Source organism: Scylla paramamosain, chromosome 8 (assembly GCF_035594125.1).
Source record: "Scylla paramamosain isolate STU-SP2022 chromosome 8, ASM3559412v1, whole genome shotgun sequence".
Lineage (NCBI taxonomy): Eukaryota > Metazoa > Arthropoda > Malacostraca > Decapoda > Portunidae > Scylla > Scylla paramamosain.
The window spans coordinates 25859540-25869539 of NC_087158.1; the positions used below are offsets into that span (position 1 = coordinate 25859540).

Genomic DNA, 10000 nt, shown 5'->3' on the forward strand with positions numbered 1-10000 from the left:
CCTCCGTTTGTTCATCTACTAGTTAGGGTAGAGTTGTGTGTGTGTGTAGTGAAGTCAAACAGCTTAGTAAGAGTTTTAAAGTGTTTGTCGCTCTTTGGTATCCTGATTGGAATGCTTATAGTGTCCTTCCTTCTCTTTTATTTTTTTTTCTCTCTCTCTTTCGTCTCTTAATTGAGTTACTGTAGTGTAGTGAATTGGAACCAAGCATTTAAATATGAACCTAAATGTTTAATATTCTATGAAATCCCTCCTTTGTAATCCTTGTAATTCTCCTCCTTCCTTCCTAGTAAGAGTTTTGAATATTAAGAGCTCTTTGAAAACCCCCTTTTGGTAATCCATGTAATTATCTTCCTTCCTTGTAAGAGTTTAAACATTTAGTACTCTTTAAAATCCTCCTTAGTAATCCTTGTAATTCTCTTCCTTCTCCTCTTCCTTCCCCTGTTCTCCCTCTTCCAGCGCCTGACCCGCAGCGGCAGTACCCAGCCAGCATCAGCGAGACTCATCTTTGCTCTTATTCATCTCTGTACCTCATGATTTAAGTCGATGGGCCGAGGCGGGGGTAATTTGGCCACGTAATGAGTACTTACGGCAGGTGGGGGGTGAGGGAGGTGAGGGGTGTGAGGGGGTGAGGGAGTGAGCCTTAGCCTTCCACCTTCACCCCCACTCTCCCTGCCTCTCTCTCTCTGCCTTGCCTCAATGCCCGCCCCTCCCTGTCCCGCCCCTCCTTCCTCTGCTACAGCCTACCTTAGCTAACCCCGACGAAAAATCTCTCTCTCTCTCTCTCTCTCTCTCTCTCTCTCTCTCTCTCTCTCTCTCTCTCTCTCTCTCTCTCTCTCTCTCTCCGCCCTAACTTTTGGAGCCATATTTGTCTTTTCTTCTCTCAATGACTTTTATTATTTTTTCCTTCTTTCCTGCCTTCCTTCTTCACTCCCTTCTCTCTCTCTCTCTCTCTCTCTCTCTCTCTCTCTCTCTCTCTCTCTCTCTCTCTCTCTCTCTCTCTCTCTCTGGTACGCCAAGCTCCATTCCGCGTCCTACGGAAGTCAAGGCTCATGATCTATAGTAGTAGATCTATATAGGCGTACAGTACAGGCACAAGTAAAGTCACGGTCGACAGTCGCTTTGCGTTGATGCACTTACACCGTGTTTACAGTTTTTCGTCAAGCTCACGTCCTCTGCAGAGAATACGTCAGCTGTCTGGTCCTCAAGATGGTCAGCATGTCAGAGGACTCGAGGCGTGTGATGGGAGACGCAAGGCACAGTGGAAAGAAGGTTGACGTACATTTCTTTAGACCTTGGGTGGAAATAAGTGCGGCAGATCAACAGACTTCTGCTTATAATGCACCTGAGGCAGCTCCTGACGTAGAATCTATAGAACCACACGAGGATACAAAAACAGAGGGAACCCAAGTAGCAATACCCAAGTGTAGCCAGATGTGCAGCCACAATAGCAGCCACAGCAGCAGCTACAGCCGTGCAGGAACAGCCGCTGCATTAAAACCACACAGCACTCCGCCACAAAGGTCACATCACTCCCACCATCACCCATCACCCAAAACACAGGAGGGACACTCACCGACATCTCCTCGGAGCGGTAGGAGGTGAAGGTCTTCTCATCCTGAAGGAGGACGCAGAAGAAGGGTTCCCAGGTGGCCAGAGGGACCTTGCTGGACCGCAGGGAGTTGCTGGGCCGGTGACAGGGGCGCACCTCGCGGTCTGTGGGGGCAAGACATGAAGCGTAAGACAAGGCCGCCCTGGTGGAAGGGAGGGGGACGCGTGGTCACTGCGGCGGCCCAGACCTTCCCCGCCGGCACTGTGTGGGCGGCTGAGGAAACGATCTGTGGCGGCGGCGGGGAGTGACAGCATCTTTGTGTTACCGTCACTCATACTTGTGGGTGGTGAGGCCACGAACCCTTCAGTGACAAGCCAGCTGTTTTGTTTGACTCTCGACGTCACTAGATTGCATTAAACATACGATGATATTTTTTGCATTAAACCTGTTAAAAATCACTTCTGGTCGCTCGTCCACTCGTAATTATATCTTTACTTACTCAGACTAACTAATAGGTAGGTGGGTGCTTCAGTCTGGAAAAACTAGCAAGGGAAGTGAATGGGTCGAACTATAAATGAAAAGAAAAAATGGTGTTGGTGGTGTGTTGTTGATGTGTTGGTGGTGTGTTGGTGGGGTGTTGCTGGGGTGTTGCTGGAGTGTTGCTGGGGCGTTGTTGGGGTGTTGCTGGGGTGTTGCTGGGGGTTTTGCCAAGTCTCATCCTGGAGGGCAAGGCGTGGATGAGTGGTGGGTGCCAAACTGGTGATCCGTGACTAGCCTGTCTGACCTCATTACCCGCCGTGCTGGTGGTAATGAGGGGCAGGAGGAGGAGGAATGCAAAGGAATACAAAGGAAAGCCCTATAGCAACAGACATCTAGATTATTGCAATTCTGTTTGGTAACTACTTCTAACTTGCTACAGGGTAGAGAGAGAAGACAGTGCAACAAAAGACGAGGAAGAGGAGGAGAAGGAGGAGGAAGGAGAGAAGAAGCAAGATTAGGAGGGAAGGTACAACAGCAGCTACTACTACTACTACTACTACTACTACTACTACTACTACTACTACAAAGACGACGTAGATAACATAAACAAGACAAAAAAAAGAAAACGAAAACCTAAAAGAAATGAACAGATAATTAAATAGATAAATAAATAAAAGACGAGAAAAGTAAAAAAAAAAAAATCATCAGAGAGAAAAATATAATCACAACTGCGAAAAATACAAAAAAAAACAAAAAAACAAACACACATACACAAACTCACAAAAAAAACACTACCACCACCACCACCACCACCACCACCACCCCCTTCCTCCCCACCATTACCACCACCACGACCTTAACACAAACTCTGGGCACGAAAGTCTTGCCCCAACCATTACTTGTTAACACGACCACCCCCTCCCCCCACCACCCCACCCCAAGCCCCTCCCCCCACCCTTGCAACACCCTGACGCAACACCAAGTGGCAGTATACTGAGTGTAAGGAGGAGGAGGAGGAGGAGGAAGAGGAGGAGGAGGAGGAGGAGGAGGAGGAGGAAGAAGAAGATGTCAGATCGTCTAAGGATGAGGAAGAGGGAGAAAAAGGAAGAAAAAAAGAAGGGAAGGAAGGAATACAGAAAGGAAGGAAGGAAGAAATGAAGGAAGGAAGAATGGAAGGAAGGAAGGAGAGACAAGGAAGTAAAGAGAAGGAAATCAATAAGTGAAAAGAAGGAGGGAAGGGAGATAAAAGAAAGAGGAAGAAAAAGAAAGGAGGGAGGGAAGAAAGAAGTAAAGAAAATATTAAAAACTCCATTCTTCCCTTCCTTGTCCCTACCATTCTTCCAATCTTTACCTCCATTCCTTCCCTTCCCCTTCATCCACCCTTCCCTTCTCCACTTACATCACCCTTCGTCCGCTTCCATCATCTTTCACCCCTTCAATTTCTCTCTCCCTCACCTTAACACCCATTCCCCTTGTCCTCCATAACTCCCCTCATCCTTCCCTCTCTGCCCTCTTCTGTTAGCTTGTCTTTCATCCCTCCTTCCCTCTCTCCCCTCTCTTCCTTCACGCATGCCTCACCATCCTTCATCTTCTCCTCCAGCGTGAAGTGAAAGTATCTAATGAGTATCCTTAGTACCCTCTCCACTTCATTTGCATATCCAATTAGTCAAGACATCGAGAGGAAGGGGATGGAAGAGATAGGAGAAGAGAGGAAGGGAGAGGAAAGATCATATTTATTACTACTACTACTTCTTCTGCTTCTTCTTCTTCTGCCTTCATCTTCTTCTTCATAGCGTTCTTCATCTATATTTAATTAATCTTCTTTTTCTTCTTCTTCTTCTTCCCCTTCTTCTTCTTCTTCTTCTTCTTCTTGTCATTATCATTATTATCATCATTATCATTATCATTGCCATTATCACCTCTTCTCTCTTCACTGTTGACATTCAGTTTCTAATTACTTCCCCTCACTCATTGAAGGTCATTCCTGCCTCTCTCTCTCTCTCTCTCTCTCTCTCTCTCTCTCTCTCTCTCTCTCTCTCTCTCTCTCTCTCTCTCTCTCTCTCTCCAAATAATATCTTCTCTTCCCTCCCCTTTCCTCCCCGTTCCCTTCCCCTTTCGTATCTTCATTCCCCTCCTCTTCCCTTCCAGCCTCCTTCCCTCTTCCCATCTTTACTCTCTTCCCCTCCTCCTCCACCTCCCATTTTCTTCATTCACATCTCCTCCCTCTCTCGCCTCGCCACAAACCATTCTTTCCTTTTCTTCTTCCTTCTTTCCCTTTCTCCTTTTCTCATTCCCCTCTCTTCTTCCTTCCTTCCTAACTTCCTCGCCTTTTCCTCTCTATGCTATCTTTGAACACCCTTCTTTCTTCTCTTTATTCTTCCTTCCTCTCTCCTAACTTCCCTTCTTTCCTCTCCCTCTCTTGAAATCACCCTTCCTCTTCTCTCCTTTCCTCCCTCTCCCTCCGTCCCTCTTGAATCCCTCCCACCCATCTCTCTCTCTCTCTCTCTCTCTCTCTCTCTCTCTCTCTCTCTCTCTCTCTCTCTCTCTCTCTCTCTCTCTCTCTCTCTCTCTCTCTCTAAGTTACCCTTACTAACATTCTATCTCTCTCCTCCTTCCCTTCCTAACTTTGCTTCCCTGTCTCCCTACCCCACCTCCCCCCCCCGCGTAGGAGGAGGTCACCTTTAGCCCCCAATGGTAATGATCGACCGCCAATGACACCTCGCCGCCCACCCCCGCCCACCGCCGCCCACACTCACACCCGCAGGAGGAGGCGGACCCGAGCTTGTGGTGTACTAACAGATACCCCCACCCCTCCCGGCCATCCCTGACCCACCCCCACCCACCCATTTTCTAGTCCTCTCCCAGCCCTCTCCCAGCCGCCCACTGCCAGATCTTAACGAGTGAAACGCAGGGAAGAATGAGGTGAAGAGGTGCCTGGTATTCGCGAGGAGGAGGAGGAGGAGGAGGAGGAGGAAGAGGAGGAAGAGAAGGAGGAGTTAATGGAAGAAGAAAAATAGAAGAAGAAGAAGAAGAAGAAGAAGAAGAAGAAGAAGAAGGGGGAAGAAAATGGACGTACCGCTTGAACTTAAAACCGTCTTTGGAAGAGAAGGAAGGAGAAAAAGAAGAAAGAAAGAAAGAAAGAAAGAAAGAAAAAAGAAAGAAAGAAAGAAACACAGGTCTCCACACATCATAAACTTGCAAAAGAGAGAACAAGGGAGAGAAGAAAGGAAGGAAGGAGCGAGGAAGAAAGAAAGAGGGAGAGGAATGCTGAGAGGAGATGAAAGGATTGAGAAGTGGAAAGAAGAGAGAGAGAGAGAGAGAGAGAGAGAGAGAGAGAGAGAGAGAGAGAGAGAGAGAGAGAGAGAGAGAGAGAGAGAGAGAGAGAGAAGAGGATGACAAAAGAAAACAAGATCACTGAGAAAAGAAAATGAAAAGAATGAAAAGAAGAGGAGGAAAGAAGAAAGGAAAAAGGGAAAGACAATGATGATAAAGGAAGGGAAAAAAGAAAAATAATAACGGTATGAAAGTGATGCAGGAAAAAAATGAAGGATGGAGGGAAGGAGGGACGAAAGATGGAGGAAAGGAAAAGAGAGAGAAGGAAGGAAACAAGAAATGAGAGAGAACGAAAGAGAAAGGAAAGAAGGAGAATAGCAATAACAATGAAGGGGAAAGAGGAGAGGAATAAAAGGAGGAGGAGGAGGAGGAGGAAGAGGAGGAGGAGGAGGAGGAAAGAAAAGGAGGGGGTGCTTTCTCCTCCTCGTTATCTCATCTCCTGCGGGACTAACTCCTCCTCCTCCTCCTCCTCCTCCTCCTCCTCCTCCTCCTCCTCCTTCTTCTTCTTCCCGTGCCCTGTCGTAAACACCGTGCCTATTAAAAGTTTGCGTTAGAGAGAGAGAGAGAGAGAGAGAGAGAGAGAGAGAGAGAGAGAGAGAGAGAGAGAGAGAGAGAGAGAGAGAGAGAGAGAGAGAGAAAGAGAAATAAAATAGCTCAGAGCAAAAGTTGACACCATGATCACGCCTTCTCCTCTTCCTCCTCCTCCTCCTCCTCCTCCTCCTCCTCCTCCTCCTCCTCCTCCTCCTTTTCTTCTCCCATTCATCTCATCACACAGAAGAAGAAAGTCTGCAGCCTCCACCATCACCTCTTCTTTCTCCTCCTCCCCCTCCTCCTCCTCCTCCTCCTCCTCCTCGTGGCTTTACACCTGCCCGGCTTCTGGCTCTCACCTGGCCGTAATAAGAGCGGAGCAAGGTGACAGGTAGGTAACAGGATTGGAGCGTCGTTACCTGCGCCTTTTTGTGAGGATGGTAATGGAGGGAGAGAGGGAATAACAGCGGAACAATTAGCCTCCTCACACTGGGTGGTTCCGCTCGTTAGCACAGCAGTAAAGGGGGAACTGAAAGATTGTGATGTGGAATGCAAGTGTACCGCTGGCGCATTCCACACGTTTGTTTGTTTGTTTGTTTTTTGTTTTTTTCTCTCTCTATTGTTTTCTTATTTTTTCTTCTTTTGTTCGTTTTCTGTGATGCTTGTTTGGGTTCAACTTTGTCTAGGTTCGTTCTGAAGTGGTGGAGTGGCGGGGGTGATGTTCTGGTTCTCGTTATTCTTCGTTCGTTTCAAGGATTTGGTGGGTGGGGATGGGTGGGGAGGAAAATGATGTTCTCGTTTGTATTCGTTCATTTGGAGGAGGTATGAGTGTCAGTTGCCAGCATTCTTGGTTTTGTTTGAAGGATTTTGAATGGGAGAAGTGATGTTTTTTTTTTTTTTTTTTGTCTGTCTCTGCTGTTGGGTACTTGACAAAAGGAACACAAAAGAAGAACAAGCATTAGTGAGATTTCTTCGGTTCTCATAAGCCATGCACTGTGTTTGATTCAGAGTAAGAGATGCGAGGTTGGTAAAGGGTGAAGATGAGGGAAGAAGAGAAGTGCTGAAGTAGAGAGAGAGAGAGAGAGAGAGAGAGAGAGAGAGAGAGAATGTTCACTAGTCCTGTCGTGCGTTTCAAACTGGATGCAATTTCTCTCTCTCTCTCTCTCTCTCTCTCTCTCTCTCTCTCTCTCTCTCTCTCTCTCTCTCTCTCTCTCTCTCTCTCTCTCTCATCCGTCCATCCATTGGTATTCTTTTTTCAACAGTCACGTGCTTTCCACACCTTAAAGAGGAGGAGGAGGAGGAGGAGGAGGAGGAGGAGGAGGAGGAGGAGGAGGAGATGAAGCTTTCCAAAGATAACATGGATGATAAGTAAAGAAGCGTGAGGTGTGTGTGTGTGTGTGTGTGTGTGTGTGTGTGTGTGTGTGTGTGTGTGTGTGTGTGTGTGTGTGTGTGTGTGTGTGTGTGTGTGCAGGAGGATATGTATGCTTCATTTCACACTTTCTTTATTTGTACATGTGCGTCTGATTTATTTTTTTTCTCTCTCTCTCTCTCTCTCTCTCTCTCTCTCTCTCTCTCTCTCTCTCTCTCTCTCTCTCTCTCTCTCTCTCTCTCTCTCTCTCTCTCTCTCTCTCTCTCTATTTTGTCACGAATGGAAAGCCAGTACAAGCATGCAAAACACACACACACACACACACACACACACACACACACACACACACACACACACACACACACACACACACACACACACACACACACACACACACACACACACACACTATGTATGAGACATAAGGAAGAAAAAAATGTGTGGACAGAGAGAAGGAACTGTGTGTGCTTTCTCCTCATTAAACACATTTTTCTCTATGCTTAATGAGAAAACACTAATTTTTCCTCCCCCACCTCTCTCTCTCTCTCTCTCTCTCTCTCTCTCTCTCTCTCTCTCTCTCTCTCTCTCTCTCTCTCTCTCTCCTCTTCTCTCCCACCCCGCCCCCTTTCCCTCCTTCCTTCCCACTTAAACTTCCCGCCAAAAACAACAGCAAATATAACCTCCACTTAAAAAGATGCGTTACTTTTGACTATGAGGTAAATGGCAGTAGTAGTAGTAGTAGTAGTAGTAGTAGTAGTAGTAGTAGTAGTAGTAGTAGTAGTAGTAGTAGAGTTGGCGGTGCATATACTCGTAACTTTGTCCAATGTCTTGTTTTACTATTTTCTTTTCATTTCCCCATTTTCTTTCCTCCTTTCTTTGCGCGGAGACTAAAACTAATTACAAAGTTGGTACTACGAGTAAGACTGAGAGAAAGAGTGTGGGAGAAAGACTGAATGGGGAGAGGAGGGGAGGGAGAGAGAGAGAGGGGGAGCGGAGGAGTTGAAGGAAGAGGAATTTAGAGTATTTTTCTCAACTCTACAGGATCCATAACACCTTCCTCCTCCTCCTCCTCCTCCTCCTCCTCCTCCTCCTCGTCCTTCTCCTCCTGTTTCGTCTCCATCTCTACCTCCTCTCCCCTCCTTCTATAAGCCGCGTTCAGATTTTTGTGAGAGAGAGAGAGAGAGAGAGAGAGAGAGAGAGAGAGAGAGAGAGAGAGAGAGAGAGAGAGAGAGAGAGAGAGAGAGAGAGAGAGAGAGAGAGAGAGAGTAGAATGAGTTGCCTCCAAACATTCCTTTTAACCTCATTGCGAAAAAATGTGCACACACACACACACACACACACACACACACACACACACACACACACACACACACACACCTAAACACACATGAATGGAGCCAAGACACATGACTTCTGAGGCAACTAACACCTGGCACTTGTCTCCCTCCCACTGGCACTCTCCTCACTCATCTCCTCCTCCTGCTCCTCCTCCTCCTCCTCCTCCTCCTCTTCCTTCTCCTCCATCACCTCCTCTCCACACGACACCATTACTTCCTCCTTTTATTTATATCTGCTTGCATTTCCTCTCCCTCACTAAGTCGAGAATTATTGGGTTTGCCTGCTGTTCACTCTTAGTTCCTTGTTACCCTTCCTTCACCCTTTGCCAGTGACCAATACCTTAATTCTATCTTACATTTCCTCCTCCTCACTACCTCAAGAATCAGTAATTTCACCCTTTTTTTTCCACCCTTCACCGTACACTTCCTTTAACAATCTCTACCAACCCTTTTCCTCCTCGTCACTACTTTAACAATCAGTGATTTCACCCTAAGCTTCTCATCACCCTTCATCCACCGTTAACCAGTGACCTTCCCGAAGTAGCAACACTGTACGGAGACCCCAGTGTGGTGTTGTCGGCGGCATGGCGGGCGGCTGGGCTCCTCACACCTCGCGCTACTGACGGGGCCGCTGCGGGGAAGAGTGGGCGGCGGTGAATGGGGTTACGAGACCCAAACTATAAGGTGTGTTAAGTTTTAGTGCACCGCCAGCACTCGTCTGTTGGTCCCCTGCAGTGGTTCCGCCAGCCTGCCCTGCCTTTAGTGCTTTTAAATGAGTGTGTGTGGGGCGGGGGAGGGTGAGGTGAGGTGAGTGTGTGTGTGTGTGTGTGTGAGGTGCAGGAGGGTGGAGGAAGACTAGGGCTGCATGAAAGGAAGGGAAGAAGGGAGGGAAGGAGGATGCGGAGAGAAGTGGTGAGGGAGGAAGAGACAGGGAGGAGGTATTGGTGGAAGGAGAGAAGGGTGATGGAAGGGTGGTTTAAGAGAGAGAGAGAGGGAGGGGGAGGTAAGGAGAGAACAGGGATGGGAAATAAGTGGGAAGTGGAAGGAGGGAGAAAGGAAGAGGAGAATAATAAAATAGAGACAGAAGGGAGGGATGGAAAGTGGATGAGAGAGAGAGAGAGAGAGAGAGAGAGAGAGAGAGAGAGAGAGAGAGAGAGAGAGAGAGAGAGAGAGAGAGAGAGAGACGTGAGAGCAGTGTGCGTCTGTAGCATAATGCGATGGTTGTTGAAAAAGAAAAAGAAAAGAGGAAAGGGTTGAAGGATGTGCTCTTACCTGTGTGTGTGTGTTATTGTGTTGTGCTGCTCTCTCTCTCTCTCTCTCTCTCTCTCTCTCTCTCTCTCTCTCTCTCTCTCTCTCTCTCTCTCTCTCTCTCTCTCTCTCTCTCTCTATTGATTCATGTTGACT

At 47.5% G+C, this 10000-nt stretch overlaps 2 protein-coding genes across 3 annotated transcripts in view; both read right to left on the reverse strand.

The window, feature by feature from the left end:
- Nucleotides 1-10000, reverse strand: part of LOC135103039 (uncharacterized) — a 133073-nt gene that overhangs the window by 54315 nt on the left and 68758 nt on the right. For both annotated transcript variants that reach the window (XM_064008934.1, XM_064008933.1), the window contains exon 2: nt 1574-1713. In XM_064008934.1, the coding sequence (XP_063865004.1) occupies nt 1574-1713 (140 nt within the window). The remainder of the gene's footprint in view (nt 1-1573; nt 1714-10000) is intronic.
- The window catches only part of LOC135103040 (probable serine/threonine-protein kinase irlF), a 30093-nt gene continuing 21814 nt past the window's right edge, over nt 1722-10000 (reverse strand). Inside the window, exon 2 of the mRNA XM_064008937.1 lies at nt 1722-2268. Coding sequence (XP_063865007.1) covers nt 2264-2268 — 5 coding nt within the window. The 3' untranslated portion in view covers nt 1722-2263. The remainder of the gene's footprint in view (nt 2269-10000) is intronic.